This window comes from Sycon ciliatum, chromosome 8, assembly GCF_964019385.1.
Source record: "Sycon ciliatum chromosome 8, ocSycCili1.1, whole genome shotgun sequence".
NCBI lineage: Eukaryota > Metazoa > Porifera > Calcarea > Leucosolenida > Sycettidae > Sycon > Sycon ciliatum.
The window spans coordinates 5,264,780-5,276,485 of record NC_088650.1 but is presented as its reverse complement, the minus strand read 5'-3'; the positions used below and the strand labels follow the sequence as shown (position 1 = coordinate 5,276,485).

Sequence of the window (11,706 nt, the reverse complement as noted above, 5' to 3'; positions counted from 1 at the left end):
GCGGAGGTGCAGTGACAGTAATCCAGGGTCCATTCTTACCGTGGTGGTTGACTTGCGATCCTTGGTCTGCGGTGTTCCGTCGATGGCCATCAGGTCCAGCTTGAACCACTGGTTGCCTGGGAGATCGTAGTCGAGTACCTTGGCACGGTAGATACCAGCAGGTCCTCCTGCCAGGGGCTGTAGTTCGGAGAGGAAAGAGAGAGAGAGAGAGAGGAGGGGGGGGGGGAGAGAGAAAAGTGCTATAAACTCAAAATCTGACGTGCAGCTTATACTCCCAATGTCAACAAGGATACGAATTTCGAGCCCGAAAAGGGGGGGGGGGGGGGTACGTGCGGCTTGGACCTCGGTGCGGCTAACACACCGGAACATACGTTAAGTAGTGGTTGTAAACGATAAGTGGTTTGTTGTGGCTATAATGAGGTGTTTGTGTGTATGTGTACGTGTACGTGTTGGGTGGAGGGGTTGGGGAGGGGGGGGGGGGGGGGGCACGCGCACACGTGCTAGCGTGCATGCTAGCGTGCGCTAGCGCGCACATGTGTGCTTGTGTGTGTATGCTAGCGTGTTTGCGTGAGTGTGTATGCATGCAACATACATTTTTTGTGCGTGTGTGTGTTTGTGCGTGCGTGCGTGTGTGTGTGTGTGTGTGTGTGTGTGTGTATCATCAACTAACCTGTCTGATGGTGAAGTAGCTAGTTCGGTCCTCACCGGCCATGTTGGTGGCGTTCAGAAGGCTGACCAGTGGCAGTCCATATATGGGACTGTCCCTGTCAGCAACCTCAATCTGCACAGGGGATAACAAATTGAGAGTCGTATCTTGTTTTTTCTCTACTTTGAATTTTCAAATGCTGAAATGCTGCTACGAGGCATTAGAAATACCCATAATAATAATAATAATAATAATAATGACAGTTCGCATATCACTCATTGCATGAGGTCAACGCATCTGTTAACAATTTCGAGCCAAGCAGCTCTATCAGAAGCAGATTGCACAGCATCCAGAAGCGACAGATTGATGCATTGTAAGTCTTTCTTGACAACGTCGATCCATCTCAGACGTGGTCGTCCTCGGGGTCGTCGTATGTCTGTTGTGTTGATTGCCATTAGGAGGGCTTGGAAAGAGGACGATTCTTCGCCTTCCCTCACTACATGGCCGAACCACAGCAGTCTCCGTTGCCTGCAGACTTGGGATAGTGGGGTCTGCTCGGTTCTGGCATACAGCGCTGTGTTCGAGATTCGTTGTGGGTACGTGATACCAATGATGGTACGTAGTTTCTTCCGGTGCCATACATTGACGACGTCGGTTAATGTTTGCGATAAGGTCCAAAGGGCACAATTGTACAGCAAGACAGGCAATATCAGGCAGGAAAACATACACAGCCTGGAATTCAGGTTGTGGCGTTTTCATGGCATGCTTGCAAATGCCCGATTTGCAGCAGACACTCTGGCTGCTATGTCTTCTGCTGTGCCTAGCATACTCCCCAGCAGCTTCACCGATTTCCAGGAATCATCTTCCTTGGTCACAGTGAAATATTGAGTTTTTGCCACGTTAAGCTTCAGATTGTCATCCGAGAAAACGGGTTCACACACACGGACGGTTTCTTCCACAGATGATCGCTCGTTCTGATGGGCAGTGGTGTCGTCTGCGTATTGTGTGAAAGTTGCTGGTAGGTCTGACGCGGGTAGAGCTTGCTCTCGGATCTTACGCATGGAACCTTCGGCGTAAGTTATAAACATTATTGGTGACATTGGGTCACCCTGGACGACGCCGATGTTCGTTGGAAATGGTTTGCTGAGTTGTTTACCAAGCTTCGTGCGGGCTGTTGTGTTTGATACTAGGACTGCAGTGGTGGACGTTGGTGCGCCAGAAATACCCATGCATTGTTACTATTCATTCATTCAGACTTAATTTGAAGGATTCTCAGAAGTCCCTGTGCATTATCATGGGCTGGTCAAAAATCACTCAGATCATGTGATGCTCGCCATGACAACCTCAACAGCGTGCGATGCTCACTCCACAGTATGTGCCGCTGCTATTCATCACACGCATTGCCCAAGAAGTAAAAAAAAAAGCTAAAGCGTGAACCCAGTTCCAGGAGCATCGCCCCAAGAGGTTGAGTACAGTATTATCCGGAGTGTAGTAGACGGACTTTCTACCGTATCATACCGTATGCACCGTATATCGATAGACTTACCATATCGTATATAGTACGTTATTTTGTGTACGCAGTGTGTACGTCATGTTGGTGCATGCCCGTGTTGCTGTGGTGTAAAAAGCAGTCTTCGTCTTGAGTTCGTCATGTCTTCGTCTTGAGTTCGTCATGTCTAGTTGTGTTTCCGTAGTCGTCTTGCAATAAACAGTCTTTCAAATGTAGTTATCGTCGCCCCTTTGTATAAGTGTGGAGATGGCATGGGACTGGGAGCAGGTGGAGAAAAGGTAGTTACAACACGGAGTATAAGCCGTACTTGAAACACAAGTAATTCAACCAAAAAAGTCGGTGCGGCTTACTCATGGATGACGTACTAGTACTGGAAAAGTCACCGGATGTCAGATAAATCCCGTTCTGAAAGAGGAAGTCAACTCAAATCTTGGGCTAAGTACCCCACCAAAGGGCAATCACCCCAAATACCGGACAAAACCCCAAACACGGGACAAACACCCCAAACATGGGGCTAAGTGCCTCAAATACAGGGAGAACACCACAAACACATGACAAACACCCCACTACAGGGTACACACTCACGGTGGTAATGGCTGCTGTATCCGGCACGGTACCGACATCTTCGTTGACCGTCACATTCAGTGCCTTGGTGAACACTGGGTAGTGGTCATTGATGTCCTCAATGTTCACCTGAACACAACAAAGATATAAAACGTATTGACTAAAACATTTCAAAATTTTGAAGGACGCTTCACGCAGCTTCATTATACTTGAATCGTTTGCAGGCAACCTGCCTACACTCAAGAGAGCACTGCATTTCACACAAATCCATTAGAGGTATCGTTACAGCGTTTCGGTCTTTATGACCATCATCAGGAATAAAGTGGACATGGAAAGAACAACAGTATAAAAGAAGGAGGGAAGCAAGCAAGGCGCGGTACATAGTGACAGCGCGCGACTAAAACATACTTAAAAAGTGTCAAGGTTCACTTGAAAGGTGGCAGTACCCCTTTCGGCCAGCTGAAAAATGGCCAAAAAATGAAAATTCGAATTTGGAGGTGTTCATAGGCTCATTCGATTCCTGGAGTGCTGAATTTTCCAAATATGTAATTTTTTCGCCAATCAACCTAATGACGGTTGAGGAATTGAAAATTTCGAATTGAAAATTTGAATTTTGGAGTACGCAATGCGTACGGTACGCACTGGGTATGATCGAAATTTTTTCGTTCGTCCATCATCATCCGATCGTGGCCGCCGCGCCGCCCACCCCCACATTGCTCTTGGTTTTCACCAGGTACACGGGACCGGTTTGTTGCAAGTTTCCTGGTTCATCGTGCGAGAACGGCCCAGTAAGTGCGCAGTGCGTACCTGATCGCGCGAACAGCAAGCGCGCGGCCGGCCGTCATGATCATCTGCAGTTTTCAACAAAAAAAATTGCAGCTCCTTTGCTGTTTGTCTCTGATCTGCAGCTGGGTAGATCTACGAGTTGTCTCTTCTCTTTCCAAACCTGTGCTCCTATGGGAAATAAAAGGAAGAAGTCCCTTCACCATCGAGCAAGAAAGCGGCAGTTCCGTGGAAACCAATCCCAGGCTGTCGAGACTGAGCCTGCAAGTGGTGAGAATATGATAGAGAACGCATCAGCTGATGGTGACGAGCGTACAAGTGTTTCCAGTGACGATTCTACAAATCCATGGAGCGAGGAGGAAAGGGAGTTGGCGAGTGATGAAGAGGAGTCATCTGAGAGTGAGGGCGATATCGATGACACTTTGGAGCATGGCAATCGAATTTTCAGCTTGTTTCAGTTGCAGAATTTATTGCACACATCTGCCACTTGTAATTCTTGCAAGAAAGGAAAGCTATTGTTGACTGAGAGCGCTTGTGCCGGCCTAGCATCAACAGTGGAAGTGACCTGCGATCACTGTGGCAATGCTACCTCGTCACACGCTGTGGAGAAGGCCACACATCATTTTGATCTGAACCGAATGAGTGTGCTGGGCATGCGGATGCTTGGCAGAGGACGAGAAGGATTTAAAAAATTGTCAGCTTTCCTACACCTGCCGGGACCAGTCACGAAGAAAAATTTTCAACGTCACAGCGACAAGCTTCACCATGCGGCCAAGGCTGCAGCCCAGCAGAGCATGAAGCGTGCTGCTTGTTCTGTGCTGACGAATCGCACCGCCAGCGGAGAAACGTCACCCGCCAACATTGCTGTCAGTACAGATGGCACCTGGATGAGAAGAGGGTACTCATCCCTGTATGGCGTACAGTCGGTAGTTGGTTGGGATGTGCAGAAGGTAATCGATGTGGAGGTGCTGTCTCGTCACTGCACTCGCTGTACTGCCAAAGAAGCCCGGCTTACCAGTGGCAAGCTTTCACAGGCTGATTTTGATGGATGGAAAGTGACGCACACTGATGACTGTCAAGCCAATACTTCCGTGTCATCACCAGCTATGGAAGCAGAGGCTGTCAAACTGCTGTGGAGTCGCTCTGAACAGAATAATGGCCTGAAGTACACAAGCTACATTGGTGATGGAGATTCGAAGGCCTACCGCAGTGTATGTCAGCTGAAGCCATATGGTGACACGAGTATTGATAAGGAGGAGTGTGTTGGCCACGTTCAAAAGCGTGTTGGCCACAACTTACGTACTCTGAAGCAGAAGTGTGGGTCAAAGCCACTATCTGATGGGAAGCCCATTGGCGGAAAAGGAAGATTGACTGGCAGCAAAATTGATTCTCTGCAGAACTATTATGGCGCAGCCATCCGCAGCAATCCCGGCTCAACATCAGGTATGGCTCGTGCTATCTGGGCATCAGTTTGCCACAGCGTGGAATTCCCAGACCTCACAAAGCGACATCAGTTCTGTCCAGAAGCCAGCACGTCATGGTGCAGATATCAACGAGAAAAAGCCCAGTCCAGCCACAGTGAAGCAAGCACAGGTGCAGTCTCTTCCAGCAATACCATACCACTTGCTGTGTTTGAAGAAATGAAGCCACTGTACATGCGTCTGACTGACTTACAGCTGCTGGAACGCTGCACCCGTGGCGCCACACAGAATGTGAATGAAGCCTTGAACTCCATGATTTGGCACTTATGCCCGAAAGAGATGTTCTGTGGCTCACAGACTGTTGAAACTGCTATGTACCTAGCAGTGTTGCTCTTCAATGAAGGACATGGGAGCCTGGCTGATGTTGTGCGTCGCATGGGCTGTTCAGTGGGTGCACACTTGAAGAAGAATCTGGCTATGCTAGACCAAGACAAAGAGTACCACAGAAAGAGGAAGATGTCAGACAAAGAGAAGAAAGCAAGGAAACACCGGAGAGCTGTGAAGAAGGGCTTCAAGGACCACACGAAGGAGACGGAAGGCAAAACATATGCTGCCGGTGGGTTTTGAAGAGTCCCTTTTTTTGCTGATTTTAGGCCTATTTTCATGTATAGCGGCTGCTGTGAGCCATCATATCTCTAGATTGGTGCATCACACTGCCACAATGTAGGGCATTTTTCCTATCTACACACAATTTCCAAGGTGCTGAACCTCACATCTGTACTAAGAAACTGACCATCTTTTGGCTTGGCTTGCTTGAAGATTTGTAAGAACTTTTGCCGTTCCGTTAATTCTACTTTTGGCTGTTCTGGGTGTTCCTTCGTGTTCTCTCTTTCACTAAAATTTGAGGTTTGGCACCTGCCTCTACCCATAGTACATCTGCACAAGCATGACTGCCCCTGTTTTATAGATTTTTCTGCCTGCCCTTGGGGCTTGAGTTTTGTAGATATGTGCGATATGCCCGTCTTTTTTCTGGAAACTGATTTTACCATTTCTAACCATCATAGAGCTCTAAATTTTCTTGTGCGCATGGCCAGATGCATTATGAGACCATTGCCAAAGTTTCACTGGGCTATGACCTGCCAAACTGGACTTCTGGTATCTCTCGCAACAGGTAATTTAAAGGGGTACTGCCACCTTTTGAGAGTCGGCTAGAGACCCAGATTTTCGCCTCCATAGAAACGCCATTACCCCCAAGGATCCGGGCGCAGATGCAGCTCCTAAAGCGGTGGGACCAAACCAAGATACGGGGATTGTTTGCAATACATGTTCATGTACTGTGCTGTACTGTTTCAACAGGGGTTGGATTTCACCCAAGCACTACACTAAGGTACCCGCGAATATTATTATTATTACTACAGTGCTCTGGCTACAGGGGTTGGATTTCACCCACGCAGTACATATACATGTACTGTACTGTACTGTTTCTACAGGGGTTGGATTTCACCCAAGCAGTACAATATACATGTACTGTACTGCTTCTACAGGGGTTGGATTTCACCCTGGTACTACAGTGCTCTGGCTACAGGGGTTGGATTTCACCCAAGCAGTACAGTACATGTACATAATACTGTCTGTTTCTACAGGGGTTGGATTTCAGCCTGGTACTACTACTGCTCTGTACAAAGGTCACAGCATACATACCGTCATGTAGACCTGGATGTACAACTTGCTGGCTATGTACAAGTTCAACACAACGTTCATCACCGGAGCAACCTCGTAGTCGGGAACATAGCTGCTGTTCCAACCCGTGTACAGCGTGCCGTTGGGGAACGTGGTGAAGACGCCGACGTTGTTGATCGTGTTGCCGCTGGCAAACGTGTACGTGAGAGTGCTCGGCGCCGGGAAGATGTAGTTGTCCGGGATCAGACCGACAAACGCGTTGGGCTGCAGCGGCGTAGACGGAAAAACAAAGCGGTACATAATTATATTATCCTATCGACCATGAAAAGAGAAAGGACCATATAATTATAATGAAAGTGCACATGCCTACATAGCATGGAAGAGAACAACAACAACAACAGCAAGAGAACATAGGGGACTACAAAAAAAAAAAAAAAAAAAAAAAAAAAAAAAAAAAAACAAAGGGCGTAGTTTACTAATTCTATTTCAAAAACCTGATTGTATTTTGATAACGACGAACGGCACGTACCGTTTCCTCCTTGACACTGCCAGTGGCTGCCAGTGCTGTGCTGTAGGCAGAGTTGACAATTTCGTTGTAGACCAGTGAACCGATCTTGCCAAGAGACTTGCTGTAGGCGACCGAATCTAGCAACCGAAAAGACACACAGCGAACACATGTGACACTTGGCAAAGACCAGGACATCCGGTTGTCATAGAAACATTGAAGCTGCGGCCATCAGGAGTGTGCCAGCAGCCAACGGCAGCAGCAGGAGATGGGTTCCCCACATGTACCACAAACCACCGGGTTCCGTAATGTCGCGTATTAAAGCCGGGCTTATTCCTGTAGAAGCCGATGTAAGGGCTGGGCTTCTATTCACATCAGGCTTCTATTCACACCAGGTATTTCTATGTGTGTCAACACTAAAACCAGGCTTATGTGCCGACAGTGTATCTTCAAAATCAGGCTTCTATTCAAGACAGGCTTCTATATGAGACAGGCTTTGATACAAGACACTACGGTATTTGCCATGTTTGTGTGTCACCAGTGCTCGATGTGCAAGCTGAGATCTCAAAGATCCACTGTGACATATCTTCATAATTTTAGAAGAACTGTGGCAATACGTCCAGTGAGATGGCAGATTTTGTCTGTGATTCTGGTGAAGTAAAATAAAGCTAAACAAACAAATACCCGACTCCCTCCGTTTGCACAAACAGTACTGCAGGGTGCTGAAGAACTGGGGGGGGGGGCAGCCCTCCTATCCTAGGCCATTGGCATTTTCATGTATTGCAGTCTGTGCACGGCTGAGTCACCTTGTATACATTCGGTACGTTGTGCTTGCTGAAATCCTAGCCTGTTCGTTCTTCGGTACCCGGGAGTACTGTAGTCCCTAACCGTTCCTGCAGTCTCATGATTCCAGACTCTAACCAATCATACAATAATCTATGAACAGTGGTGCATAAAAACAATTCCAAATCTTATCCCACCATATCCAACCCTGGCCTCGGGTATTACACCTGACCACCAAATCCCAATCCTCAACCTCCCTACCCCCCCCCCCCCTCTCCCGCCCTGCCCCCCCCCCCCCAACAAACTTACAGGTGCGGAATTCGACATTGTTGTCCTTGAACATGTCCAGCTGCTGACGGTTTAGATACACATTGATTTGGCGCTGGTGACGACAGATACAAGAAAGCAGACACGGAGATTAGACGCATGCTCATGCACACACATAGATATAACATGCGCACATGCAAGCACAGAAACAGGACCGAGTGTACATGAGAGGGTATGATAAATAGAGAGATAGTAAGAAATAAAGTGTGTGTGTGTGTGTGTGTGTGTATATGTGTGTGTGTGTGTGTGTGTGTGTGTGTGTATGTGTGTGCATGTGCACGTGTGTGCGTGCACGCCTGTGTAAACTGTTTATAAGCTTACGTTGACAAAGCCGCTGTAGACTCCCTTTCCGAGGATGGGCATCAGGTCGATGATCTGTGTGCCTGAAGATGACCAGAATCCACACTGCTGCATGCCGTTGGACAGTCCTCCAATGTACAGCGAGACGGAGAGTTGCCAGTTGGTCTGTTGACAAACCAAGAGCAGGCAACAGCACGGAAGAGAAGATTTTGTTGAACGCACAATACACACGGAGAGAGTCTATCCAAATCCGCAGAGCTCTGCTGCTGCTGCTGGTGTTGCTGCTGGTGCTGCTGCTGCTGCTGGTGCTGCTGAAGCATTCAATATTCATAACCCTGGATCGCTACACGTCTCTCCCGTATGCACTGAGGCCCGTACATGCCTAGTCTGACACAGATCTGACCATCAAAAATCAACACAACCCACATGCATAACGTACCATACTTCACAAACTGGTTCATGTCTGGGCTGCAACATTTCAATCCCCCCCCCCCCCACCCCCATCCCAACCCAACCCCTACCAAGAATGCCCCGGATTCCAAATCCTCATGCATATCTATCAACATTTCTACCCCCTCCCCTAGACTCGGCCCCCAACCCCCCCCCCCCCCACCGAACCCCAACTTTCGCCCACACATCTCTTACTCGTGTATATCTGAGCTGCACAAGACCGCCCTGTCCCTGGTAGTCGGAAGCGATGGCCGACGGGAAATATCCCGGAGTGACGGCGAGGTTCAATTGACCTGTAAGAACCAAGAAGGAAGCATATGCTAAAAGTACACTGCAGTTCCGGAGACCTCGAAGACCTGTTCAATACTGAATTGTGTTCAGATAAGAAGTACCATGGACATTAAGTACTGTTTCGGATAGTTGGCCGTGGTTGATCATCGCCCTTCATCTCACATTCATTTTTTACTGGCAGTTGTATGACGAGCCAGGAAATGTTGAATAAATACAAACACAAATACACTTAGTGCAGTGTACACGTCCCTGTTCACTCGTCCACAGTTTGCAGTTTTGTTCCCATTTCCACCTCTCACAGCTCTGCATTCTCCCGTGCAACTCTTACCCCCCCCCCTCCCCCCCCCACGCCTCTCTGTTCACATACACGTATGATATTCTCACTCAGGTGATGCGGCCGCGAATCCGGCTAACTTGACTTTACTGAGATAACAGAGCCGTGGAGTAAGACTCACCAGTTGTGGCTGGCTTGCCTCTGAGGTAGTTCAGGGTGTCCTGGAACGGGCCGAAGGGAATGACGCGACCGGCCAGCAGGATGGGTGCAAAGCCCACGGAGCCACTGGGTGGTCGGACGTCAATGGTGGTGTTCATAGCGTACAGCTCGTTCAAACGCTTTCCGGTACTGATCGGGATGTTGCTGTCGGACTGCGTCAGCCCAGAACAGACAGAACAGAATTGGAGAGCAGTAAGTTGGCGAATTGCATTGCCACATGCGATTTTGAGTGTCAACCTTTCACACAGCTTGTGATTGAAAACTTCATAAGAAATCTGAAAAGAACTACATTGCAGCGCGGAACAGAGTATTCCAGCCTTTAATCGGGATGTTGCTATCGGGCTGCGTCGGCCCAGAACAGAAAGCACAGATTGTTTTACTAAGTCCACTATGCTCCCTAATGAATGCAGAAAGTGGTGGCGGGGCCCTGATGCTCAGCCGACCTTGGTGGTCTCGGCGTCTGCACAGACAAACCGCGCCAAAGTTTGAGAGCAGTAAGTTGGAAAACCGTGTGACAGACTGGAGTCCTTTCAACAGAGGTCTACACTTCATTATACCAATCCAAACCGGATCAATGGCGTTGCTAACATGGATCGGAGACAGCTGGAATACACCAAACCCTGCCCCTCACCCGGGGAAGTCTTTCATCTTTGGCAGCTCGCATCCATAATTCTCACATGTTTCCCAGTAGGGATGTGTTAATAGTAAAAAAGGCCATAAGAATTAGAACAGCCAGCAAAGATCCAGGAGCAGTCTTCTGACGCTCGCTATGTTTAAATTGCACAACTCACCCCGGTTGCATTAGCCGTGAAGAACTGCGGTCCATCTGAGAAAGCCATCTGCATTGAGCCAAAGCTAGCCGCACTGCAAGGCAACCGTTTGAGAAAAGATAAAAATTAATTAATAATACCGTTACAGAAACGGTTGGTAACATGGGGATGTCCACACGCCCCCTTTAAACACACATACCTACACACATGGACACACAGACACAGGTGTTTAATAAGATCTTCACTTCATGCTGCGTATAGTGCTCTCTATGTCCAGTGGACAGACCCAGCGGTACACCACCCACACAGCCAACGACACAACCAAGTCTTTCTGAATGCACTCATCAGCTCCGATGAGTGTGCTAACACGAGTCTCTGAAAAAAAACGGCAGAAAAAGTCTTGCTTGTGGCATTGCTCAGTGCGTGAGTATCGTACACACAAGGATGTATGCACATGTTGTCGGTTGATAACATGTAACAAGGTGGAGGACACCGTGTACGGTTGTTACATGCTGTCAACCAACAACATGTTTGAACAAAAACAAGGTTTATCTAATACGTATGCACATGTACATCGGTATATAAACAAAAATTATTGTGAGCACTGTGCTCACCTGACATTGAAGGTACGTCCAGTGTAGTGGAGATTGCGATTGATGTCCGTCTGCATGGCAACAATACCGGCCGAGGCAGTGACTTGCGGTGAGCCAACAACACCTCCACCATTCAGCAATCCAAGGAAACCTGCCAACAAACAGCAGACAGACGGAGAGAGAGAGAGAGAGAGAGAGAGAGAGAGAGAGAGAGAGAGAGAATGATTTTTCTACATGTTACACAGGTGAGAGATACACATAATCAATGGTAGGAATCAAAACTCCAAGAATCCTGTGTACCGAACATTTCGCTGTGAGCAGAGTTGAATGACACGACAAACAATAGCAGTCCTGTACAGCAAGATAATGAAAATTTCCGAATGTGATCCAAGATACCACAAGATCTTACGTTCTTCCACCAGCACGACAGTTCCCTCCCACGTCGTGAAGTCGGCCATTCGACAAGAGACTTTCAAGGTTGACGAGAACACGCTGTCAGGTAGCTGTGCAGTGCCTTTGAGCTGCGGTCACATGATAACGTGGATCACATTACATCACGGGTCACATGATAACACGGGTCACATGACATA

The 11,706-nt window shown here is 48.2% G+C and overlaps 1 protein-coding gene across 1 annotated transcript in view; it reads right to left on the bottom strand.

Moving 5' to 3' along the window:
* Positions 1-11,706, bottom strand: part of LOC135822896 (uncharacterized) — a 51,229-nt gene that overhangs the window by 16,571 nt on the left and 22,952 nt on the right. The window contains exons 26-37 of the mRNA XM_065335732.1: positions 11,526-11,637; positions 11,138-11,267; positions 10,545-10,617; positions 9,716-9,905; positions 9,165-9,262; positions 8,541-8,684; positions 8,202-8,274; positions 7,134-7,249; positions 6,626-6,868; positions 2,742-2,849; positions 671-781; positions 40-177 (exon numbers count right to left, since the gene is read on the bottom strand). Coding sequence (XP_065191804.1) covers positions 40-177; positions 671-781; positions 2,742-2,849; positions 6,626-6,868; positions 7,134-7,249; positions 8,202-8,274; positions 8,541-8,684; positions 9,165-9,262; positions 9,716-9,905; positions 10,545-10,617; positions 11,138-11,267; positions 11,526-11,637 — 1,536 coding nt within the window. The remainder of the gene's footprint in view (positions 1-39; positions 178-670; positions 782-2,741; positions 2,850-6,625; positions 6,869-7,133; positions 7,250-8,201; positions 8,275-8,540; positions 8,685-9,164; positions 9,263-9,715; positions 9,906-10,544; positions 10,618-11,137; positions 11,268-11,525; positions 11,638-11,706) is intronic.